The sequence below is a fragment of the Eumetopias jubatus genome, unplaced genomic scaffold, assembly GCF_037043125.1.
Source record: "Eumetopias jubatus isolate StellerSeaLion01/CBP00866 unplaced genomic scaffold, mEumJub1_p1.0 scaffold_10, whole genome shotgun sequence".
Taxonomy (NCBI): domain Eukaryota; kingdom Metazoa; phylum Chordata; class Mammalia; order Carnivora; family Otariidae; genus Eumetopias; species Eumetopias jubatus.
Window position 1 is genome coordinate 83,925,825 of NW_028274816.1, and position 26,037 is coordinate 83,951,861.

General features: G+C 56.0%; 1 protein-coding gene across 1 annotated transcript; it reads right to left on the reverse strand.

The window, feature by feature from the left end:
• Window positions 1-3,548: 3,548 nt before the first annotated feature.
• Window positions 3,549-7,331, reverse strand: C1QTNF1 (C1q and TNF related 1). The gene is made up of 3 exons (XM_028112734.2): window positions 7,183-7,331; window positions 4,711-4,850; window positions 3,549-4,099 (listed from the first exon to the last, which is right to left on the reverse strand). Exons 1-3 carry the CDS (start codon window positions 7,329-7,331, stop codon window positions 3,549-3,551), a joined length of 840 nt encoding a protein of 279 aa, XP_027968535.1.
• Between the last annotated feature and the right edge of the window lie 18,706 nt (window positions 7,332-26,037).

Here is a 26,037-nt window from a genome sequence, read left to right on the forward strand (position 1 = left end):
TTGATCCGCTTTGAGATAATTTTTGTATATGGTGTAAGGTAGGGATCCAGCTCCACTCTTTTGCATCCGAAGGCATCTTGTTTTATTTATTATTTTCTGTTACCTTTTTGTTGTTGTTGTTGTTGTTTTCATGATCTGGGAGAAGGTCTCATTTTATTCCCATTACTATGGCCTCAAAAACCCAGTTTGCCATCATGCCATTGCATTCTCGCACATGTGCGCACACACACATGATAACCCCATAGGATGGGGAGTGCACGCCTCACCGCTCCCACCCCTGATTACAGAGCCTTCTAAAAGTTGTAGCGTAAACAGTTCTCTCCTTTGGCTGAGTCATCAGCTGTCTCTACCCCCTTTTGCTAAAACACTAGTATCTGTTTTGCAACTGAGTTTATCAGGTCTTTTCCAGGAATGGCTAGACAATGCCTTACTAGCCAAGGTCAGGGCACAGGGGAAGGGGCCTATGCAAAGTAAACAGTTTTGTAGGGGGGAGTCAGAAGGAGCCGATAACTAAGTGCCACATATGCAGTTCTTCTGAGAAGGCTACATCCATGTCGGACTGTAGTTAACATCCCCGAAAAGTCCTCCGGAAGGCAAGTACCCCATCTTATGTGTCATGATGCCCCCAGCACCTAGCACCACAAAGCAGATGCAGGGTAAATATTTGGAGAGTGAGAAATGCAATCAGGAAGGGAGTGGAAAGACAGCGGCAGGAAGGGCTGGGTGTGGGGGAGCTCAAAGCGCGAGAGAGGGCATTGTGTGGGCTTGGGAGCAGGTGCCGCCTCGTCTCCCACGTTGGCTTGGCGGGCGATAGAACAGGTGTTAACAATGTCCGTGTGACTGTACCCCAAGGCAGTAGGCACCTGGGTGAGGCTGACCCATTCCTCCCATACATCTTTGGGGAATACCCTCAGCCCCTCCTCCCAGCTGCATAGAAGGCACTTCCTTCTATGGATGGCCGCGGCTCTGTGGAGGCGGTGTCTGCTCTTTGTCTTACAGGGAGCAGAATTTCAGGATCTGCTGGTTCCCACCTGGCCCCAGCCCAGGGCTGAGCACAGGCTGATCCTAGAACCAGGCAAAAGAAGGACACTGCACTCCCTGCTGGCCATCAGGCAAGGGCCCTGGCCGCTAACCCAGTTGACAAGCTGTAGAGAGAAGAGAAAGGAACATCTCTTCACGGCTCGAGCACGAAGGAAGCTGTTGGTGGGGGTATTCAAGCCCGCAGGTCACTGTAGTGGGTTGAATTGTATTCCCCCAAAAAGTACATCCGAGTCCTCCTCACCCCTGAGACCCATGACCGTGACCTTACTTGGAAATAAGGTCTTTGCCGATGTCATTAAGTTAAGGATCTTGAGAGGAGATCATCCTGGATTCAGGATGGGCCCTAAGTCCAATGTCAGGTGTCTAAGGGAAAGGTCTAACAGGCACAAGAAAGAAGGCCACGTGCAGAGGGAGATAGGCAGAGACCGGAGTGACTCGGCCACCAGCCACGGAATACCGGGGCCACCGGAAGCTAAAAGAAGCAAGGAAGAACCCTTCCCTACAGACCTGGGAGGAAACATGGCCCTGTCCACACCTCAGTGTAGGAGTCCTGGACTCTAAGCCTGCGAGAGAATAAATGTGTATTGTTTCAAGCCATCGGGCTTGTGGCGGTTTGTTACAGCAGCCCCGGGACCCAGACCACCCTTGCCTAAGCCCTGCCTCCTGCCTGCCACTCGAAGGCTCCGCTAAGCACAGGGTGCCCAATGCGACCATGTCCAGCTGAGCCTATACAGTGTGTTCCCCTGAGGAACAAGGCCCTTCAGGGCCCAGGCTGTGCCCGCTGGCTACCTATGTTCCCGGGTGCCAAGCTGGGGACCCCCAGGCTTCCAACAGGCAGTAGGTGGGGTGCAGGGGTGGGGAGAGGAAGGAGGAGGGTTTGGTTCAAGGAGCAAACTGAGGAGGCCATGATGCTGAGACACATGGTCCAAGTTTAATGTTTTCTGAAAGAGCATTGGGACAGCACAAAGCAGGAGGCGGGCACTCTGCTCACCAGCACGCCCGGAGAAACTCCATTTTTCAAGTCTGACCAGCAGAAGTCCTTCAGAGGGAAGGATGTGCAGACCCCCGACCCGGTGGCAAGGCCCAGGGAGAGCAGAGGGATGGGTCAAGACCAAGGGTCACCAGGCGGTGGGAAGGAAGGTTCCTGGAGGGGCTCAGGGGCCCGAGCAGGTAGAGGCAGGACTCTGGCCCTGGGCATTAATGGAGAGAGGCAGGGAAGGGCCACCCGGCCAAAGCCACCCACAGGCCAGAGCACCAATTCCAGGCAGCAGCCCCTTTGGGCACATCTACACCCCACCTCAGAGAGAGGGTTCTGACTCCAGTGGTTGAGACATGCCTTCTCTCCTGGGCAGAGGGATGGTACCCCATGGGGGCTCCGAGACAGGTGGAGGGGGAGCCTTCCAGCCCCTTCCAGCTTTTCCCTGCTCTGGGGCCCAGAGGAAGTTCCTCCCATGTTGTCTCGGGCTGCTGACCAAAGAGGCCTGGGGGAGAGCCCTGGGGCTGCCGAGTGTTGAACCCTCTGGGCAATAGGACTCAGAGATGGTGTGCAAGGAGGTTTTGTAGAAAATATTATCTAAGCATGATCCTGCTACAAAACGAAGGCCCCAGTGCCTTCCGTGGCTGACCCGTCTAGAAGGAGGAATGCCGGGGTGACAGGAGTGAAGGCCCTGCGCAGGGCTCCTGGGCCGTAGGGGGGCGTGGAGCAGAGCCGTGCCGGGAAGGATGGCTGTGCCGTGGATGTATTGAGCTTTGCTTCTCATGGAAACATCTGCAGACCCAGGGGCTCCTGAGGTCCCCAGCTGCACTCAGGAGTCTGTGGCTTCTGGCAAGCAGGCTGCTTCTCTCAGCCCAGAGACCAGGGCCAAGGGCTGAAAGCTAACATTCACTACCCGAACCTGAACCCCCTCACTATTGTGGCTCAGAAATACCAGCTGATCCCGCGGGCAAGGCCAGGATGTCCCCCAGACGTGGATGTCAGTCCAGCTGTTGCCCAAGAAGGCTCATACATGGCCTAAGAGGGTCCCCACGCCCTCCACCCCTTCCCCCGTGGCCCACCGCGTCTACTTCCGGTCTTCTGGAACATGCAAGCTCAGGGGAGAGCAGCCTCCCCGGGGAGTCAGTGCAGCTGGAGCAGAGGCAAAATTATACCTCCCTTTTCCCACATGGCTTACCTTTGCTCCTTTCACAAACTTTAGAATTTCCCTCATTATTTCCAGCCCCGGGAGCAAGGAGGACTCTGGGACACCCTGCCATGTGGCGGCCTGCCCGCGGGGTCGCGTATGGATATGCGCACGGAGGGGACCTGGGAGCCCCCCCCCCACTCCTCGCAGGTGCCTGCCTGCTAAGCCCACCCAGGAGCCCGCGTGGCCGGCAAGCACAGCTGCTCTTGCTTCCCCTTCCTTGAGGGGCGTCATGTAGAAGGCCGCGAAGCTGGGGCGCTGGGGCAGGGAAGCCAGGCCTGGGGAGGGGCTGCAGCGAGCACAGTGCAGGGCTGAAGGGCCTCCGGGCTAGGGCTCCAAGGCGTGCTTGACCAGGTAGCCGCTGAAGGTGATGTAGGTGTCAAACTCGTCACTGAAGATGGCGTTCTCCCGCTCGCCCTTGAAGAGGCGCACCCAGACCTCGTCCTGGTCCCTCAGCTCGAGCATCAGACTCTGGCTCTGCATGATGCTGCGGTCGCTCACCTGGGCGTACAGGATCACCACCTCCTCCCCGTTCTTCATGATGTGCAGGTACGTCTCCTTCTGGTTCCAGGTGTGCACGTTGAGGCTGAAGAAGTAGATGCCTGGCACGTAGCAGTAGAACTTGCCCGTGAACATGTTGAAGTGGCCGTAGAGATTCACGAACTCCGTGTCAAAGATCACGGTCTGGTAGTAGTCGTTGCTGTGCAGAGGCTTCTTGCGGCCCACCGAGAAGGCGGCGTAGTGGTTCTTGCAGCGGTCCCCGGGGGCCCCCATGGACCCCTTCTGCCCTTTGGGGCCCATGTGGCCCCTGGCGCCCACGGAGCCCGTCTTGCCGTATTTCCCTTGCAAGCCGCGGTCTCCCCGGTCACCCTTCTCACCTAAAAGGACAGGAAAACACGCAGTGTCAGGCAAGCTGACCCAACTATAAGGAGTGTTCTATTTTCATCCAGAAACGATCATTTCCCCCCCCTCTGGAAAGTCCTGGCAAAGAAAAGGGAACGTGGGGGTTTGTCCAAATGCAACAGGCACTGCGGCCAGGCCCATGGCAGACTCAGAACAAATGAACTGCAGATGTCAGGCTCGCCCCAGAGCTCCTCAGTCAGACCTCGCAGGGCTGTGCTAGGTTATCTGGACCGCGGCGGCCCGGGGCATTTCAGAAAGTGGGCTGGGGGCGGAGGGGGCGGGGCCCACCGAGCCTCTAAACAGCGGTTACAGAGGCTCGGGTGCAGCCTGGGGGGAGACCCTCCCCCTGTCCTGGTTCTGCAGGCCTCTTTCCAATCTCTCCTCCTGGCGAGGGGGCAGAGCCTCAGATGGGAGTTTCTCCTCCTTCACCCCTAGAGGATAGCCTGCCCCTGCGCCGGGCCCTGCGGGAGCCATTCTGCACCTGCCTCATCCACCCTAACCACTGCATCTTCTCCCTGCTCAGCACAGAGCACCCCCCCCTCCCGCCCAGGGGTAGCTCCCCTTGGTGGCTTTGCAGCCCTCTGACCTTTCAAGATGGTGATGTTGATCTGCGGCATGGGGATGGCCTGGTACACGGGGCTGCCAGGGTCACAGCAGCGAAAGCACCGGGAAGCAGGGGCCTCCTCACCCTGCCTGGGGCTGTACTTTTCATGGTTTTCTTCATCCCTAAGGGAATAAAGGCATTACAGGGAAGGCCACGAGCTCTGGGAGCTGGGACCCCCCTCTCTCTTCTGCTGCCGGAGGGTCTGGTCTACCTGCACGCCTTCCCTCTGGCCTGGATGTGCCAGACTGTGTGCTCTTTCCCTGACACAGACAGCAGTGGCTCTGGGCGAACTCTGGGACCCTACATGAAGTTTCTGGAAGAGCTCCTCTGCCTTCTGGTCATGGCAATACTCGTGATGGAAACAGTGACTACAAAAACAGTGCTAATTTGAGGGCCCCGCGAGACAGAGGCTGCTCGGAGAGATCTGCCCCTCTGGGAGGGGTTTCAGATGATGTGTGACCAAGCCGTGGGTCCCCTTCATGCCACTGTGATTCCAGAAGATGCGACATTAAGCTGACTCATTTGTAAATGATCTTGGGATTCGTTTGAGCTGCAGCCCCTGGAGAGCCACTCTACTGTTTACTAGGGACACTGGGCAGGTGGCCGCTGAGGGCTCCACGCTGCCACCTTACGGCACCCACTGCTCATTCTGGCCTCCGCTCTTTGCTCCAGGCTCTGGAGCTGTGACATCTCCGAGACGGTCCCTCCATCTCAATGGCTGCTTCCTTCTCTACCTCTGCTCCTGCTTTTAAACCCCAGACAATCCGGGAAATGGGTCTGTACCCCCTAAATTCACGCCGCACAAGCACCGGACTCCCAGGTGGACCCCCACCTCTCGCCAGAAGTACCCATCTACGGTCAGCAAGCCCCACAAAGGTGATGTGTCCAAAAGTGTCGGCCCATCGCTCTGCCCCTGGAAACTTCTCTTTCTAAACCCTCTTCACGACACCATCACCGGTCACCCAGAATGGAATCTGAGGCTCATTCAAGAGGCTTCTCCAGCCTCGCCACCCAATTCTGAGGCTCATGAGGTCCTGAGCAGTCACCCCACCCCCAGCACCAAGGTACCTGCAGAAGCTGGGCCTTCAGGCCTCCCCAACTCTGGGGGACCGTTACCATTCTGACTGCTCTCCTGGAATCTGCCTCTCTCCACACCTCCCAGTCATCCTGCCTTCTCCAGCATTCTTTCTGGAATGTCATGACATTGAAACCTCTCCGTGATGTTCCCCACCCGCTTCATGATGATCCCTCATGACTCCCTGTAGGATTAAGTTCAGGAGAGACCCCTCCCCACCAGGCTACCTCCCCTCCCCTTCCCACCCTCCAACATCAACCCCATTACCCCAAACCCACCTAGCACGGCCACACGCTCCTCCTGAACTTGGGATGCTCCCCAGGCACAGGTATCCTTCAAGATGTGGTCACTCCTTTGCTCAGTCTCTCCCCCCACCCCCACCCCCACCCCCAGCATTGTGGGCACACCTGTACTACAGAGCCTACCTCACTGCTCTGGGTCATGTGTGTCTGCTTCCCCATGGCCTCAGAGCTCCTGGAGGCTAGAACTGTCATTTGTGCATGTCCCCCAGTGCCTGGCAGATGGCCAGATCAATAGTAGGCACTCAGCATTCACTGAATGAAAAGCACTCAGTGTTCACTGAACGAAAAGTGAGGAGGGGGAGAAGTGGGGGAGGGGCTGAGGGGGAGGAGATGATGGATGTCGGCGTGTCCTACACCATCCTCTGAAGACAGCCTGAAGCCGTGGGTATCAAGTCAACCCAAAACTCAGAATAACGAAGAAATCCAAAGCATCAGCCTGTCTCCCAGGTGTCTAGGACCTCACATTTGATGAATGACAGTTTCATGAGCAATCCTAAGCATTTTGTGCATCCCTACTAAATATTCCAAATAGCCCAAAGTCTCTATATTATCGAAGGTCACATCCATGAAGAGGATGACATTCAGGAGAAATTCATGATTTTCCTAGAAAAGCACAACTTCTCTGCCGGCCCTGAGCAATCCTCTGCCACTGGCAGCCTGATCAGATGGTTAGGGTCCCCGGACCAGCTCACGGCAGCATCCCTGCCTCCTACTTGCAAGTAGCACTCAGAGCCCTGGAAGATATTCTCGAAGCTAGAATAGAAGGACAAACGGAGGGCTGGGGTTGGGGTTTGGGGGAAGTCTTTACCTAAGGATGTGTCTGCAAAACCTTACAGAAACCCAATCCCTTTGGGGTTAGAGCAAGGTGGGTCACTGTCCTCACTTTCAGATAAGGCCCTGGGGTCACTCAAAGGAGAAATGGCTGGGCTGTCCTCCAGCACCAGTGTCGGCAAGGACACTTCCTTCAGCTTTGGCTATTCACGTCCAGCCCCAAACAAGCCCCCCCTGGGGTGCCCTGGACCCCAGGCTCAACCCACCAAACCCAAGCTCCTGCATCCACACCTCCCCATCTCTCACCTCTCAGCGTGGTCCAGCGGCGGCTCCTTGGTCCCCTCCTGCTCCTGCACCTCCTGTGGACCCTGTGGCACACGGCCCAGCGCCGGGCCACAGGCGAAGGCCAGCAGCAGGCAGCACGCCAGCACGAGTCTCAGTCCCCAGGAGCCCATCTTCCTGCCGGTCCCTGCCAGGAAACACACGCGGGGAAGGACGCGGGCTGGAGCGGGCCCTGCAGAGAAGCCAGCCCGAGCCGTGGCCAGACTCACGAAACCCGGAATGCTTCAGCCACGGCACCTTCAGGGAGGGTGACCACACACATGTACACTCACACTCACACACTCCCGCACGTTCTCCACACACTCATCCGTGTACACTCATGTGCTCTCGAACTTACAACACGTGTGCCTGTATACCCAGTTCTCATGCGCGGTAGGTGCACACATGCACTCACACACTCTCACATGTGACAACGCTAGCACATACATGAACCTACTCCTGCACCTACACGTTTGCACCATCCTAACACATTCACTCATACACACTCATACACCTCAGGGCATCGTCACACACCTCGTGTGCATATTCTCACCCACTCGACACACTCCCACACGCATTCAGCACACTCAGTACCTGTATGTGCACACACTCACATATTCACATACTCACATGTCTGCACACTCTCAACACACGTGTACCCACATGCACGCTCGCACACCCACATGCTCTCACACGGCCGCACGCACGTGCACAGACACATTTGGCCCATGGAGCCTCAGCCGGCTGGGCTGGTGCCAAACCTCTCAGGCGAAAGCTCTGGACAGCTCCTCGGCCAGTATTGAGAATAGCCCTTCTAGAAAGACGTGTCCACTGTGGGTCCCCAGTGAGCCCATTAGGGGGCAGTGCTTGGGCTTAAAATAGGCAAAACATCCCATCCCTTTCCACCGTTGGAGGCGTCTACCCCAGCTAACTCGGGGAGCATGTTCCACAGTCTGGAGTCAGAAGTCCCGTGTGCCTGGCTGTTTGTGGCGGGCGGGGAAACCTCCCCGCGGCAGGAGTGCGTAACTGGGCGATCCAAACCCATCTTGGTTCTCACCAAAACATACAATGCAGCACCTCACAGGCCCAGTGAGGACAGAGAGTTCAACCCTTTCAGCTGCCCCGTGAGAAACGGAGGTCTGGGGGAAGTAAGAACCACCCACCCCTCGAAAGCCAAGTTACAAGTGGGATCCAGGTCGCTACTGAGAGGCAGATCTCGAAAGGTCCCATGTCTGATTTTTCTTTAATTCCTCTTTTATGTTTAAGGACAATTAAATCCCAAGACAGTGTTCTTTTTTTGTCAGGAATCATCTACACAGATGAAGGCTCCTTTCGTCGGCTGGGGGAGGCCATGGGCTTCCCCTCAAACACCCCCATTGCTCGGAGAACTTCTAGCTGGTGGGGCATGACCTTGTAGCTAGTAGGTTGACTTTGGGGCTTTGTTCTTTACTCTGCATGTCGGTGGTTTTGCCGTTACAGCGCTGAAGAGAGGCTGCCCTGGGAGCCCTCCCTGCTGAAGCCCCCATGCCAAATCAAGAGAACATGGGGGAGACAGAGATTTGGGAACCAGAGCCTGGGACAGAAACAGCAGGAGCCAGAGGCTCTCTGGGTGGATCCTCAGAGATGTGATGAGCCTCTGAGCTAGGGAGGCTGCCTCCCCAGAAATCCCTTCCTCCCTTATCACCCACACCTCTGCTGGGTCTTCAATCCCTGCATGACTCCCCACCCCATCCACTGCAGTGGATCAGCGGGGCCTCCTCACCTTTGAGTTCTCTGCCAACCAACCATCCCTCCCAAGCGTCAGGGCCCAGAGACCTGCCCAGTGGTCAAGAGACTACTTGGACCAGCCCCCCACTCAGAATCTCTACTGTACATGTTTATGTGAATTTATAAAATACATATTAAAATTATCTACCTATCCATCCATCCATCCACTTGTCCATCCATCCGTCCATCCATTTGTCCATTTGTCCATCCATCCATCCACCCATCCATCCGTCCATCCATTTGTCCATTTGTCCATCCATCCATCCATCATTTCTCCTTGGCAGAGCATGCATGACACCCCAGTCTGTCCCCACTTTTCAGCCACATTGTACGGCATCCCTCATCCTGTGCTCAAGCTTCCTGCTTTGTAGACTTTCATGTACACACATACCACCTGGGAAATCTGGTTAAAATGCAGATTCTGATTCAGCAGGTCTGGGACAGGGCTTGAGGGTCTACATTTACCAAAAGCCCCAGGTGCTGTCAGTGCTCCTCGGCCTCGGACCATGCTTTTGAATCCCAGCTTCCAGCCGCTCCCCTAAACTCCTGGCATCTGTCCAACCGCACACAACCTGCTCCCCTGGCCAGGAGTTCCCATTCTCCTCCTCTCTTCTATTAAAAACCAGCCTCATAGGACCTACAGCTGCCCCAGGCGCTAGCTGAGTGTCCAGGCATCATCTCAATTGATTCTTCTGATCTTACAAGTCAGGGTTAGGTCTGAGAACACTTCCTCATTAGTAATTCTTATCCCACCAGCAGCCTCGGAGGAGTCTGCGGTGAATCCTTCAAGGAGACAATATTCATCCATTATTCTACCAAACTTACAAACGAGGAAACAGAGATGTAGAGAAGTTGATTAGCCTCAGACCACCCAACCTGTAAGTGGGGGCTGGAGGGGGGCAGCGGATTTGACCTCAACAGGCTGCCCTCAGATCCTATCCGTACGCTACCCGGTCCTCAAGACCCAACTCAAGCACCTCCTCTTCTTCCCGAGGCCTTCCCAGACCCTCAGCTGGCAAAACCTCTCTGTCCTCTTTTCAGATTTTGTTTTTCCTGTTGTCTCGTTCTGCAGAGTTTTGCTTGGCCTGTAAGATTCTGCACCGCAGACCCTGTCCTCCTGGTCTTGTTCATCTTGGACCGGCCGAGCATCCTGCAGCACCCTGAACTTGATCGCTGCCCAACAAATGTTTGTGAAATGGACTTTTCTAAAGTTGTCTATTTCCCTTTTTCTGTATTTCCTCTGTTTTACCTTGGCACCTCAATAATTACTCTTTTTTTTTCCTCCTTTAAATGCCAAGCTTGCATCACTTGAAAGGAAAAGAGGTTTTCCTTTCTTCAAACATTTTTTTTTCTGAAATCAAAGTAACATATATTAATCTTGGAAAAGTCGGGAGATAAAAACAAACACACATAAAAAGCTACCTCGGATTCTTTGGTCCCCAGGGTTTCTCAGCCTCGGCACTATTGACATTTGGGGCTGACTCACTCTTTGTTGTGGGAGGTTGTCCTGTGCACTGCAAGATATTTATCAGCATCCCTGGACTCCATGCACTGGATTCTACTGATACCCACCCCCCACTCCCTGTTGTGACAGCCAAAAACGTCTCCAGACTTTGCTGGAAGTCTGTACCCTGGGAAGGCAGAATTCCCCCTAGCTGAAGGTCAGTGCTCTAGCCCCAGGGGGAGCACCATTTGGCACATTGGTATGTCTCTTCCTAGTGGGGACCTGGATGCAGCCGCCTTCAGGGTGATGATATCAGTGGGGAGCGAGCCGACAAGGAGTCAGAAGCACCAGGCTGACAAAGTGAAGGGCAGAAGAGGCTGGTGGTTCTCCTCAAGAACCTCCTCTTTGGGGACAAAGCAAACCCTGAGTGAAATCTTTCCTTCTTCAAAAATATCTGAAAAGCCATTTTACCAAGTCCCACAGAAAAGTCAGCATTATGACATTATGATCATTTTAGTCACTTTTGGGCAAAAACAGTATTGCCCAACATCCAAACAAACTTGGCTCCAAATCACTTTTAGCTATTTCCAGTGAAATGAAGTCACCAACAGAGGGTGAGGCTTTGCCCCCAGGAAGGTTCGCTCAGAAGACCACGTTGCACCCAGCGGAGGCAGGGCCGGGCCCCCGGGACTTCTTGGCCAGTGGTGTGTAACCCTCACCATCTGGCCCACGCGGTCCAGTCTCCAGGCTGCCTTGCGGTCAAGGCATCTGAGGCCAACTGCAACGTGACTCAAGTTCCTGACTTGCCGTTCTCAAACCTTGTGAAGAAATTCGTTTGCCAAATCCCATGGCAACTCCACAAACACCTTTTTCCTCCTACTCCCTGCCCCAGAAGGCCCGTGGCTCCTCGGCTGCTCTGCCCTCAGCCCTCCCATCTAGCTCCAGCTTAACCTCCCCCCAAGAGATAGAACCTCCTTTGCAGGACTGGGGGTGCAAAAGAGGGAGCTGGGCCATTTACGGGGTCTGAGAACACTTCCTCGTTAATAATTTTCATCCCTTCTCATGGGATGGACGCGGGGTGAATCCTTTAAAGAGACAGTCTTCGGACCTACACTGCAGTTTCCCGGTGTCTGTTTAAGATCCGTCCCACCGCCCTCTGTGTTGCCCTGCCTGGGATCTGCCGGGAAACTCCCAGAGCCCAGGCGCCACATGTTTGCGTTTGGCCATGATGCCACACCCAGCCCAGTGCCATCTGACAAAAGCATTTATAAACATGGTTTTCCCTCTTCCTTAATCCTCAGCGGGTGACCAGTTTTTCCTGGAGGCAAGAAGCCTAGGATCTCCCTGGATAAGAAGTTTAGAAGACAAGACATTTCCTCCCTCTCAGCAGAACGTCTTGCATGGGCCTGGACTCACCGAAGGCCCACGATGTGCCCAGCCTTGTGTCGGAGCTCAGGAGAGAGCGATCCTACCATATGTGAAATTCCCTCCCTGACCTTGAAAAGATTACAGTCCAGTGAAGAGACAGACGTGCACTCAATCGCGGCTCAAGACAGAATGGCGAACGTGGGATCAAAGTGGTAAAGTGCGTAACGAAGCTTCAAGGCTTGCGCCATCCAGGGCGACGGCCGCTGTGCCGTGTGTGGCTATTTCATTTTAAACTAATTAAATACAATTAAATAAAATTCGAAGTTCAGGTCCTCGGCCACACTAGCCGCATCCCGAGCCGTCGGTAGCTGCATATGTTTGGTAGCTCCCACGCTGGACGACACAGAACAGAGCGTTCCGATCATGGCAGGAAGCGCTATCGGACCAGACGGTGTGGGGGGGCGGGGAGGAAGCAGGGCTCAGAACAAGCAGCCGGCCAGAAATCTGGGAGTCATTTGGGCTTCTTCCTCTCATGCATCCGCCACATCAAATCAGTCACCCACCCCCTTTAATATCTCCTGAAGGTCTCTCCTCCTTTCTGCCATTTGCCTCCAGGTGATGCTTTCCAGGAGCTCTGGCTGGGGCCCAGACTTCAATACACCCAAGACAAATATCTTTGTCTGGCTTTTGTAGTGCCTGGACATTACCCCAAAATCTTACACACGGCTCCAGAGGAAGCTTGGCATAAAACGGGGCTTTCTCCCACACCTCATGGCTTCTAGGCCAAGAATGCAAGTTAGCGTGGCATGCGATCACTCCTTGTTTCAGCGTGGCGTCAACAGTGCTTGCGCCGCCGCGGCCCCCTCCGCACATCTGCTCCTGCCACCTCCCGCTCCCCAGCATCCTCCCAACCAGAAAGGAAGCTCCGAGGCTGCCCCTCTCCGCTTTGACATCTGCTGGAACTCTCCCACTGAAGAGCTCAGAGCTCTCCAGCAGCTGCAGGAAGCCTGCTCGGTTTAGATCCTGGGGTGCCCAGGAAGGAGAGAGCGCCATGTTGGGGTGTCCCTCTGGCCCTGATGACCATCACGTGACTCCTGCTTTCCTTCCCCAGAAGCCATTCGTCACGCTAACTTTCCTCTCACCAAACTCCTCTGGTGACGGGAAGGAGGGAGGCAGAGTGACTTCCAGTTGATAAGCGGCGCTTGTTCACCAATTTCAGAAACCCATTTAATATCTAATTTCCCCTCTGTAGCCAGGCAGCCTAGCTGGCCCCAGACCCTCCCTGCTCCACGCCCCGCCGCCCGCCCGCCCTGTAAAGGAGGCAGTGGTGGGGGCATGAGGGCCCTTTATTAAGGGAACATCGGTCAGTTCCTGCCTGGAACCTGTGCCACTCACTGAATCTTTCTTTTCCCTTCTCCAAGGAGCTGCTCTCCGGCTTAGAGAAGTAGGGTTTACTTTTTAAGGTTTTGGGGTTTATTTGGTGACCTCCAAAGCACACGGCCAGGGATGGAGATGGGGTCTTTTGGAGCTACTTACTGGTTAATAAGCAAGGGCTAGGGCGCCTGGGTGGCTCAGTTGGTTAAGCGACTGCCTTCGGCTCAGGTCATGATCCTGGAGTCCTGGGATCGAGTCCCACATCGGGCTCCCTGCTTCTCCCTCTGACCCTCTTCCCTCTCGTGCTTTCTATCTCTCATTCTCTCTCTCTCTCAAATAAATAAATAAAATCTTTAAAAAAAAAAAAATAAGCAAGGGCTAACTCTTCCCTGCCTAGCAGAGAGGCTGGCTCGGGACAAAACAGTAAAGAAAAGAGAAGGCAAGCGGTCCCCCCAACCTGAAACTTCTCCATCTCTCCTGGGCCAACAGTGCCTCGGCAAGGAAAGGCTCACCTGGCGCCGAGAGCGGGCACGGGCTTCTGCCCAGGCCCCGCAAACAGCGAGACCACGTGGGCTGCAGGCGTCGGGCCTCCGGGGGCACCTGGCCAGCCCAGCCTCCCCAGCTCCGAGTCCATCCCAGTGCAAACAAAGACCTCCTTGACTAGAGCACTGTCCTTAGATCACCTCCCAGCTGTCAGGCCTTGGGCTGCAGGCTCGCCCTTGCTCTGAGAACTGCATGAGAGAGAAGAGCCCCCCACAGCTCGTGCCCTGCCGTGAGCCTGCTCTGCAGGTGGCCTGGCCCAGGGCCCGCTTACCCACAGCCGGGACGCCCTCAGGGTCTGTACAAGCAGTGCCAATGTCTTCGGTTCTTCTGGGACCTAGACATCACCCCAACATCCCACAGACACCTCCCAAGGAAGCGTGGCAGAAGAGAGAAATTTGTCCCACACCCAGTGGCTTCTAGGTCACGAATATAATTTAGCTCAGCATGCACACAGTGCTGGGCTGGCCACCTCCTCTTCCGTCCCTGCTCCAGCTCAGCCTGTCTGCCAGCATCTGTCCTTCACCGTCTCGCCCTCAGGGACAGGTGTCTCCCAGACGATGGCCTCGGCCATCAGCTCCTCCCCCTCAAAACACACTTTTCTGTCACTTTCTCCAGTGACACCTCCCCAGTCCTTGTCCCCACCCTGGCCTGGCCAAGGAGCTCTCGGCCTGCGCCCCCCAGAACAGTGGCCCCTAGCCCCTGCTAAGTATAAATTCACTAAAATTAAGCAAAAATGAAGAATTCGGTTCTCAGCCGCACCAGGACGTTTTAGGCGGCCGCCCTCTCGAACAGCTGGGAGAACATTTCCATGGTGGCAGAAAGTTCCACGGGACAGCTCGGTTTATCTGTCTTCTGACCTCCTGCTCTCTGCTCTGCCCCCTGCTCTCCACCTCGAGCCCCTAGCTAACTCTGCTCCCGTCCCCACCATACCTGCTTCTGAAGCTACAGCCGCCGCTCACACGGGGCGCCCAGGCCAGAAATCTGGGGGCCGTGCGCCCTCACCTCTGAGCCGTCAGCCGGCCTCCCGAGGGCCTCCAGTCCCCTCCTCCCCAGCCCCTCACCTTTTCTTTTCTCAACCGCCCACTGCTCTGTCTCTCCGTCTCCCCACCTGCTCACCAGACGCACCTTGCAGAACTGCCAACACGAATTCCACCCTGGGCGTAAAAGGCTTCCCGTGAAAATAAGGAAAATGTTTAAACCTGGCGCTTCACCACCTGGCTCCTGGCTTGCCTCTGGCTGCGTCGCCGCCTGGCTCCAGCCATCTGGAGCTGCTCGGGGCTCTGCTCGCAGACCCAACACCAGCCGCCGGCTCTCCTCTGTCTTGTCCCTTCCCCCACCACCTTCTTCATCCACCATGTGTTCTTCAGAGCCCAGCCCGAGGGCACTCCTCCAGGAAGGCACTCCGAGCCCAGCGTCCCTACCCCCGGATCCAGGAGCCCCTCCCAGGGAGCTGTGTCTCCTCTCCACTTACGTCCCCAGTGCCTGCCGTCTGATGGTCCACCCTGATGGAACTCCACACTCACCTTTCAGCAGAGCCAATGTGCAAACAGGACCTAGGATCCCACACTTTCTGCTGGGGCCTCAGGGCGTTCAGACCTCTCTCTAGCTCCAGGGAGGGGGCTATTTGGGGAGAGAGGAGGGAAGGGAGGAGAGTGACCCAGGGTGGGCTCTGGAGTGCCGTTGCAAGGCTGAGTCCTGGTCTGGCCATCCAGCCACCTTTTCCTCAGATGCTCCTGTTATCTGCACTCCGAAAATCTCTTGCTTCATAAGGGCTACAAGCCCTTGCCTCCATTACCAAGGTTACAAGCCACCTAACCTGGAGATATGTGCTTCACAGAAAGGCAAATAAATAAAAAAAGAAATAAATAAACAAGTGGGGGAGGGGCAGCTTCAGCCAGCCGCGCCAATTAGCGACCTCTGTAAACAGAAGACTGCCGCCGTGGAGAGATGTTCCTGATGAGTGAAGGTTGGGTTGGAAACACACGCACATCAGTGCACGTCCATGCACTCAGCCACTGGGATCTGAAGGCCACCCACCTGGCTGCTAGCAGCAATTATCTCTGGGCAATGAAAACAGGGATGTTTGCCATTTTCTTATTTTGGCTTCTCTGATTTTTTTCCTCTCTAACAGGCACATATTTTTTTGCATTAAGTACACATTATTTTCCACTTAGAACAATGACAAATAAACCCCGCCCTGGGGACTCAGAGAGCATTTAGTGTATTCCAGGGGATTTGACTCTAAGCAAAGAGAAGGACCACGAAGGAGGGGCCTGGGGACAAGCAGGGCCGCGTGGAGTATAAACTGACCTAGCGCGCTCAAGTCCGGAGTTCTGGCACCAGGTGGATGCCCCGGACAAAGGGCGATAAGAAGGAAATACAGCCTCTCCCCCCCCCCCCCCGCCCCGGGGAGCAGAACCCCTGGAGTTACCATGGATACAGCTTAGGCCAGGGAGGGCCACCTAACTTGGCCAGAGTCAAGCCCGGTAGAGAGATCACGTTTTCTAGGAGGGGGGATAGTTCTGTCCTCGACATGCCCCTCGCTGGTGGTATATGCTACTGAGTCCATGGAACTGAAGGAAGCCAAATCCTTGAGCCCATTCTTAGGAACCCTGTGCAATGGCCAAGCGAGTTAATGGGCCCAGGAGCAGCTCCGTCATTTGTCAGAGGTTCCCTCTAACAAAGCCCTACTACCGTTGACTAAGCAAGCACCCACTGTGTGCCAGGCTCCAGGCACAGTGCTTTCCGGATGCCGTTGAGCTTGACCCCTACAACGCACCTCGATGTCTCAGATGAGCAAATGGGCTCAGAGTGAAGGAGCCACTCAGCCCAGGCCCCACGGTAGAGAGATGTGTCTGACAGCAAAGTGCCTTCCATCCCACTTCAAGGGGCCTCCAGAAAGATGCCAGGTAGGCAGGCTCATCCTGCCAAACCACAGTCCAGCGGGCGCTCCCGCCTGTCTGGGTATCCACCTGCGGGGCTCACTTGGCTAAGGCTGGAACGGGAGCAGTGGCGTTTGGCCCTGAGGAATTTATCCACCAGCCAAGGCCTTCCATTCATTCATTCATTCACTCAGCAGATTATTGAGCAGCACCTGTGTCAGGCATGGTAGGGGGCACGGAGATCCACGACAACCATTGTCACGGAAGCCATGTGCTAAGATCTCCCTGTTGCCACCTTAAAACCCACCACTGAGTTGAATTCCTTTGGATTTAGGCACAGAATCACCAGGGACCACCCCACCACCACCACCCCATACCTCAAAATGTCGGAGGTGTGGGAAGTGTGGCCCATTGAATGTGCATTTTTAGAGCCTTGCTTTTGCAAGGTAGAGAGAAACAGCCCATTGCTCTGAAAAGGAGGAGGGGGAAGCCCATGTCGTGCAGGGATAGCGAATGGTCTCACCTGGCCCCCAGTGCTCTCCGATGGAGAGAAGCCGACTAGAGCACTGGGTTGCAAAGGGACCTGCGGCCAAGTGCAGTTAGCAGGAACCGAAGGGGTAAAGAATTGACGTTGCAGTGGGGAGCAGCATGGGTGCCCTGTGTCTGTGCATCCCTGGGGGTGCTGCCTGGGCATCAGGCGTGGGTGGAGCCCCTAGCAGAGGCTCCTGCGGAGAGGGAGCCGACGCAGGAGAATGTAGGAGCAGAGAAGGGAACAAAAAGGGGAAGGTGGGCATCGGGCTCCAGTTCACCTCCCCAGCAGGTCTAGCTCTGCTTGCTCTGTAGGTGTTATTCTCAAGGGCTCCTCGAGCCGAGCTCTATGGCCACTTTACAGAACCATGGGTCTTGCTCTCATAGCCGTAACTTCGTGGAGAAAGAGGGTGTCCTGAATGCCAAAAGACCTGAGAGCCCCAGGGCCACCCCCAAACCACTCAGACCCACCCATCTCTCACCAGAAGCCACTTTTAGACTCCTCACAAGAAGGAAGGGCGCCAGTGTTTCCGAGCACACCCCATTCTCCAACTCTGCAGACCAGCCGCACAAACCTGCAAGGCACAGTTGCCGAGCCCAGCCCAACTTCTGGCCTGCACACACCTGCAAATCCACCAGGGCTGGCAGCTCTCTCAGACAAGGTCCTTTTCCTTCCCTGGTCCCCAGGGGAGAGGGCGGCTGGTAACCAGATGGCCCCACTTGGGATGGGGGTACAACCCCAAGCAAAGGATTTGGTGAATTCCCCAAGTATGGCTCTACCTGTGGCCAGCAACAGCCCTTGACCAGGCCCTGGGCACCAAGAACTTGACTTCTCCACTCCCCCAAATCCCTCCACTGCCTGCCCCCGCCTGTCTGCCTCTTTTTCCAGCCTCCCTTCCCATCAACCCTCCCTGCCCGCAGTCTCCAGCCCTGCTCCGTCTTGTTTCAAGGAAAATTCCTACAGGAGCCAGGGAGATGGTCAGACACTGAGGCCCAGCCTGGCCCATAGCCATCTTGACAGCCATCCTGGACAGGGTGGGATGCCCCAGGAGGACTGTGCCAGTCCGGTCCATAGCTGGAGAAGCGGCTGACTCCAGGGGCCTGCAGGGGTGGGCATTAGGGGACCTCCGTGCCTCTGCCCACACCCAACCCACTTTGAGCCCGGTCCTGGAAAGAAGCGTGGGCAAGGATGAGTGGCTGAAAAGGATGCCGGGAGCTCTTGTCTCTTGCTCACGGGACCTCTCCGTGGCAACTTTGACGAAAAACCAGAGATAAACGTGCCCCCCCCACCAGGGCTCAAGAGCTCCTGCTCCTGCCCACACCCCTGAGTCCCTCCCCAGGAGGCAGGAGGATGAGGGTCAGAGGACACCGGCTGCCACAGCAGAAGCCCAGCACAGGGCTTGCAGAGCAGGAAGAGAACCGGCGGGCCTGCTTCCGCATGTCCGTGCTGGAGAGCAGGACTGACCCTGCCAGGCTGAGGAACCAGGCACAGATCCCCTGGCAGGGCCCTGACAATCCCGAATCCTAGGCTCGCTGGGCTGCCCCAAGAGAGAGGGTGGAAGCGCCTTGTGCAGGCTTTGATGATTCTTTTCCAAATTGTTCTCCGAGTGGGCAGACCGAGTGCGGAGTCAGGGATATACCCACAGTCATGTCCAGGGGACTGCCTTGTCTCACTTGACTTTAAGAAAGAGAAGGCAGATTTCAGCAGGTAAAAACAGGAAAAAAAATTAATAACCCTAGGCCCACGCAGTAGTTACACCACCAAGATGAAGCGCCTGGGGGAGGGGTGGGGAGCATCACCTCCACCTAAATATCTACGGGCTCTCTGGGCAGGGAGGCGAGGCTTCTTCTGAAACACCCATTTTCCTCTCCAGTGGCTCAGCAGAGTTGCCTTAGGCACGAGGACCTTTCTATTCTTCCTTTCCTTTGTGAACTGTCACCCCCACCCTAGGGCCCTTGGAGTCCCAGCCCCCCCCTCCCAGTTCCAGAACAGGGTCCCCCACACGGGGCCAGCCCGGGCAGACAAAGCCCCAGTGGCAAGCTTATGTCCGGTGAGGACGCCCAGCAGCGCAACTGTATCTACAAAATTCTTTTCATCTTTGTTTTGATGGGTGAAGTTCAGTGCCAGAATATTTGGTTTATGAGTCATGCTAATTACAGCTTGGGGGGAGGAGGACCAGAGGCACCAGGAAGAACAACAGAAAGAAGCATGTTCTGAAAAAATTATGCTGAGCTGGGTTTGCCCTGTGAAGAGGGAGCTGGCTGTGCACCTTTCTGGGACCACATCAGCTTCTCAGCACCCGCCTGTGAGTGTGACCCTTGCTGGCTGGCTGCACCTGTCCCGGACAGGCAGCGATATCCTCAGGCCGGAGGAAGCCCCACCCAAGACCTCCTGCCCCCGCATTTCTCTGTCTCCCTGACCTCTTGCTCACTGGGAGCACTTCCCTTGGCATTACAAGAGGCTCAAGGGAGGAGGGAGAGACTGGGAAGAGAGGGTGGGGTCCCTGGGACATAGAACCTGGCTATACTTCCTGCCCCTGGGCACTTTCTCCATGGACAGCTGGGAGGCGGACACTTGCAAACTTAAGCAGCTCAGGTCCCAGCCTCGGCTTGGAAAGCTGTGCACCTTTGAGCAAGTTACACCCCTTCTCTGGGCACAGAGATGCAGGTCCTCCAAGCGTCCTCCATCTACTGCGTGTGGGCAAGTCATGAGCCTCTCTGAGCTCTTCAGCGGTGAGAGTGCCATTGATAGACTCGACGAGAATTGAATCCACATCTGCTCAGCGCCTGCCATGCGGGACACGCATGGCTGCCATTTACCCTAAGCTCCTCTCGGCTCTCAGGTCAAGAGGGAGAGTGGGGAAGGGAGACGGGACGAGATAACCCAAACCTCAGCCCCATTTCCCCTTCCCGTGTGTTTCTTCCCTCCTCTAGTTAGTGGGGCATTGGGGCAGGCCTCGCCCAGCAGCAAATGCAGCAGTCAAGTGCATGTGTTTGCAACCTTGCTTGTGGGGCTGACTGCGTGCTTTCCTGCACTATAAAAAGCAAAGGCCTAGCAGCCTTGGAGGACCTCACATCCTCCCCCCGGGGACCCAGGATGTAGCTAGTGGTTGAGAAAACTCAGTTTCTCAGGACACGCCTCATTTTCAAAGCTTGGAAAGAAGCAGCTCCAGTGTGCCGAACTGCCTCCATACTCCTGGAAACTCGGTGAGATGGAAGAGACAGACGAGTCGCGGAGGGAGGCCGCTTCCCCCGTCCCTTCCAAGTGGACCGGGAGGGCCCGTGCGTGCCCACAGAGGACACGGGGCTGCCCAGGAGTCAGCACGCTAGCAACCAGGCTAACACGATGTGGGTGCCCAGGGCAGATCGGGATCACACCTGTCCCCGTGGAAAGCCTAGAAAAGCATGGTTGTACGTGGGGTCTCGACACAGAGAGGCTTTGGAGGTCTAGAAGCTTAACGGCAGCTGGGTGACTCGGCCCTAAGCCAGGGAAGGTTCTGAGTGGTGCAGGCAGCTCAGGAGGGTCCCCCAGGAGAAAGGGACATGACTTTCCCCTGTCCACACTGAATCCCCTCCAGGAGCACCAAGGCCATTAGGTGCGGGAGCCAATGTCAGCATTTCCTGTTCTGTGTGGGGTCCAAATCAGCCACCGGCAGGGCTGGGCAAATCTGTCTCTCAGGCGATCTAGGCAGTATCGGGGTGGGGGCCCCCCGCTTGGTACAGAGGGGACTTGGGTACCATTCCTTTTTCTCTCACGCCTAGAGAAGTGTGAAGCAAGATAAACAGCCTGCAAAGAAGAGGCAGGCACAATCATTCCTGACAGCATCCGGCTGCCACAGAGCCCCTGCTCCCTCGTCCCAGCGGGAGACGGAGCCCCCGCTCTCCACTGCACCTCCGGGCGCCGGACCAGCCCCGCGACTCCCGGTCCTTCTGCCCCTTGCCACTGCTGCCACCCCGGCCCCTCCTACTCCGCTCTGGCAATCACGGCGCTGAAGCCTTGGAGCAGGAGTGGAACAGCCCTGCGTCCTCTCCCGCCCGCCAGGGCCCCTACCTACCTCCAGCCGGCATCCTGCGGTGGCCTCTCGGGGCTTAGAGCATCTCCCAGCAGCGGGGCCTCCTCCCAGCCAGGTCGGGGGTGGGAGGGGAGAACAGACTTGTCAGAGGAGAGAGCCAGGAGGACGGAAAAAGTCCTCCGGGAAGAAGGTGCAGAAAGGGCGGCGGGTGCAGGCAACAGCGGGTCCCTGCCTTCCCGGCACCTTGACCTCCTCCGTTCTGAGGTCTCTCCGGCCAGAAGCGGAAGCGCGGTTTCTCGAAAGTCAAGGAAGAGACGAAGAAAGCGGGACAGACTCGTAAAGAGTAAACCCCAGCCAGATGTGAGCGGGGCCGCGGAGCCTCCAACGCTCCCAGCGCATATTATCCAAACAGCGGCCGCCGAGGATTAACTGTGTGTGTGCCCGCGGGCAGGGGAGAGCCAGCACTGCCCTCATCCCAGCCAGCCCGGGGAGCTGGCCCAGGCTGGGGGGTGCAGGTGACCACTCCCAGCCTCTGGAGGTCCCTCCAGGTGTGGGGGCGGCTGGGGGCCCAGGACAGAGAAGGTGGGGGACCCCGAGTTGCTGGGTGGTGGGAGATCGGTTCTAAGGAGTCCAGGGGGTACTTGTTGCCAACCCTGTGGGATCAAGTCCCCAAACGGTGGCAGACCTGAGACACGCTTTCAGCCGGAGGCTCCCCGCTGGGGTCCAGGGACCACAGACAGGTTTTGGAGAACATGTGACCCCCCCCAAAAAAAAAACAAAGCAAAGCTGTGTGTGCCTGCACGTGTTCATTGTGGAACAGGGAGGGTCTTTTGCTTGATCAGATTCTTAGAGAGCTCTGTGATTCAAAGTTTAGGAACCCCTGGCTGGGGGTGCAGATTTTCCAGAGAACAGTGTGGTCCGGGTAGGGCCAGGAGGGACGTCAGCTTTGCTCGGTCTCTATCAGCCTCTGGTTCCTTGATAGGAAACCCAGGCCTTTCCGTCATCTCAGATGCAAGCTCTAACGGGGCTCCTCCAGCCCCACCTCGCACCCTGATAGCGCTCTAGGCTTCTGCGGAGCTGCCCTGGTCAGGCTGGTCTCCATCTCCAGACTGAGTCAGGCGGATAGTTCTGGCATCTTTTTTCTCTCTTTTTTTTTAAGATTTTATTTATTTATTTGACACAGAGAGAGACAGCGAGAGAGGGAACACAAGCAGGGGGAGTGGGAGAGGGAGAAGCAGGCTTCCCCCTGAGCAGGGAGTCCGATGCGGAACTCGATCCCAGGACCCTCGGATCACGACCTGAGCCAAAGGCAGACGCTTAAAGACTGAGCTACCCAGGCGCCCCTATAGTTCTGGCTTCTTATATGGCAAGAAGAGGAAGGACCTAGCCAGAGTAATGACATTCTGCTGTGGTGACAACAGCTTTCTTGTTGCTTCTTTCTGGACCGTGTTCCCACGTTCTCCCTGATCAGCTTGGATGTCACACCTGCAGCTTGTTGTTTGTCATCATCGCTTCTCCCAAGGGCCTCTGTCTCTGGCTACCTGTGGACGGGAGATGCAGAAACAGGGGTGCTGGTTTGGGATGTTCCGGGCAAAGCGCAGAGACGGCACCCTACTCTCTCTTGCCTTGGAAATTCCTTCCTGCTGCTGCTCACCACGTGTCTGCCTGAAGGGCTGAGAAATCAAGAGGAAAGGGGGGCGTGCAAGCCTCACGCCCAGCAGGCACACCTTCATGCCAGCCGAGCATAGAACGTGGAGATGGAAGAAGAGCACCTGTTCCAGGCGGCGAAGCCGGGAGGACTCAGCGGCCACACCACAGAGACCCGGGCAGCCCACCGGCTCCTGTGGGAATGAAGGGAGGGATGCCCTGATCCTCAAGTGGCCCTGGAGAACTTCAAGGACACTACGGCAGGATCGTGTCTCCCTGGGAGATGGGGTTTCGGCTGGCGTTACAACAGTCGGGAATCGTTCATGGTCTCTGGCATGTGCCTGAGGCTTGGCAAAACTCACATCCCTGCTTGCTTATCGACACAGGAAACCCAGAGATAAGCTCGTCTTCGTTCCTGCACGCTTTCCTGGCCAACAAGACCCAGGCCTAGCACACTGGCTGACCTTCCCCTAGTGGCTCTGTCCTCAGCTGGCCTTCGCTGCAGGGATGCACGGGGGAGACACACAAGAAAAGCAGGAGAGACAAGTAGGCCACCTCTCTGTGCAGCCCCTGCCAGGCCTTCATCTGGGACCTTAGACAAGCTGGGTCTCTCAGAACTCCTCTGAACCAGGAAACATCCTGAATGCAATGGGAAAGCTCCCCGTTGCCCTACCCCGGAGGCCCAGACCTTGGGAGTCCTGGTTCCACCCCAGGACTCCACACACACGAAGCTGGGCATGTGGCTTGGAAGAGAAACAGAGGCAGATCTGTCCCTTCTTTATTCCATCCGAGATGGCTTTAGTGTTGAAGAACTGAAAGACAGTTATCTTTTTTTTTTTTGAAGATTTTTTATTTATTTATTTGACAGAGAGCGCACAAGCAGGAGGAGAGGCAGAGGGAGAGGGAGAAGCAGGCTCCCCGCTGAGCAGGGAGCCCGATGCGGGGCTCGATCCCAGGACCCTGGTACCATGACCTGAGCCGAAGGCAGATGCTTAGCCGACTGAGCCACCCAGGTGTCCCTGAAAGACAGTTACTTTAAAGATAATTCCAAGACGGGAATCCAGAGGCCCAATAGAGAGCAGAACTCTAGAAATACAGCCAGATAATGACCCTGTCTTCCAGCGGCAGCTGCTCGTTCTAGCCGGGGGCCTTAAGTCCTGAGCCTGGGATGCTCCCCAACCTCCGAGGGCCTTAGTTTCCTTGTCTATAAAGCAGAGATAGGTCCAGGGTCTCTAATCCATAGTCAGATGTGTTCACAGTAAGATGCAGACGTCTTTCAGCGCATCTCACCCCGCCGGGCTCCGGGGCAGGGCCCCCCCCCCCCACCCGACGCTTGCATACCCTCACAACACTGCGGGTCACACTCTTCTGCTAAAGTCCTTCACGCCAAACTCGGCAGGGGAACCACGTTTTCAGAGCTTTTCGTATTTTGGGGACTTGGGGTAAAGGATTGTGACTCTGTAATTGTCACACGACTGATGAAAGGCCTGACAGAGCAGATACAAAGCACGAGAATGTTCGTGATAACTGTCATTATGGTAAGTATAATCTTCCTCCTTCCCTCCTCTTGGGTCGAGCCCCCACATCTCCCAGGAGGTTCGGAAGGGGATTACTCATATCTCTTGAGGCAGGAACCAGGAGGGTGAGGGGCACTGATATGAAATGTGGCAACAAGGATCTGGAGTTTCCCAAGATAGTCGCATCAGACAGAAGGCTCAGGGGCGTGGAAACTTCCAGAAAAAAAGAAACTACAGTCAGAGCACATCTCAGGCATCACAGCCCACAGCTCAAGCCAACAGGCAAATGGGCAAAGATTCACCAGGCCAGTTCAACCCTCAGTGAAAGAAACAAAATCTGTCACCCAAACACAGAGCTGGCCAGGTCCCTAAATGCTCTGTCACCCACTTCATCACCGCCTTAAAACTGGAAGTAGGAAAGCGACACTGGGCAATCCAGGGATGGTCTTGCAGACTACCCGATTGTTGGTCCTCTCTTAGGGCCATAGTGCCCTCAGGCAACCAGGGAGGAATGCTCCCAATTCAGCAAATATCTTCCCGTTGGAAAGTCCTGGCCAGAATTAAGGACAAGAGTCCTGGCAAAAAAAAAAAAAAAAAAAAAAAACAAATCAGAACCCAAAGCCAGCAGCAGTGCCTGAGGGCGATTTCATCAGCCCGGTGATGGGTCAGAGGCCAGGGCCAACCAGAATGATGAGCCCCTCCCCCTCCCCCAGGTCTCTCTCTTCAGTTCCCAAGTGAGTTAGAGGTCATACCCATCTTGGAACTCCCTAGGATCCCACACCTCCCACACAAGGACGTCTGGGCCAAACACTTAACGGCTTCCTGAACCTTCCCAAGTGGCCCTACATCCTCAGACAAGGGCAGCTCATGGGATGTAAAGCTCAGAGACTCACGGGGGGCAGAGAACATTCCCAGGAGGCAGCCTATTCCATGTCCTGCCCTGTCTGGCAATCCCTCCTCTCTCCCTGGGCATATCACTGCTGCTCACTCCATCTGTTTTCTCATCCCTGGAAAAAAACTATGTGACCTCGGTTAACGTCTGTAAGACGCTGGGTTCCAGATAAGCACAGCCTGTCATTAGCAGCACTGTGATTTTTTTTTTTTCCCACTGTGGCCCCAACATTCTGCCTGTCCCAGCTATTTTGGGCCGGGCTGCCCAGCCATCCCACGAGGGCATAGAGCGGCACCAAAAACTTCTGCATTCTGTTCGGAAAGGGGGCCACAGGCAGGCTCAGACGGTGGCGTCCCACTGCCAAAGGGTGGGGGTGAGGGAGTCTCCGTGGAGATTTGGAAGAGATGGAAACTTGGCGGCCAGACTCAGCCGCCCTGGCTGCTGGCCCACACTCCTTGCTCCTGGATGGCAGTGCCTGCCTTCTGGAAGGCTGGGGGCAGGTGGGGATCAAGACTGGCAGCTGCAAGGACAGAACAGGCTCATCTGCTGCTTCACCGGCCCTCATGCTTGTAGAAGACTTCTGTCTAAGGAGGACAAGCCTTTCTCTGGAAGCCCCCCAAGCCCCCCACGGACTGGACGCAAAGACGAACCGTCAGGGACAAGAAAGCACCATTTGCAGTCTGCCTTTTGCCATCTATGTGCTTTCTGACTCCAAACAGGCATTCACTGTCCCATGCCTCAGTTTCTCCATCTCTCGGTGTTTTACATCCCTGTGGTGGGAGTTCCTGTTTTGGCACTTTGAGAGATAACACGTAGCCGGCACCATCAAGCAGCATTTTACTTGAAAAATAAAATGGGAGGGCCC

What these genes read in the sequence shown, in the direction of transcription:
- C1QTNF1 (XM_028112734.2), bottom strand. Translation starts at nt 7,331, where the DNA reads ATGGGCTCCTGGGGACTGAGACTCGTGCTGGCGTGCTGCCTGCTGCTG. An exon ending in CCGCTGGACCACGCTGAGAG is followed by an intron (nt 4,851 to 7,182) that starts GTGAGAGATGGG and finishes TTATTCCCTTAG; the next exon opens with GGATGAAGAAAACCATGAAA. An exon ending in CAACATCACCATCTTGAAAG is followed by an intron (nt 4,100 to 4,710) that starts GTCAGAGGGCTG and finishes CTGTCCTTTTAG; the next exon opens with GTGAGAAGGGTGACCGGGGA.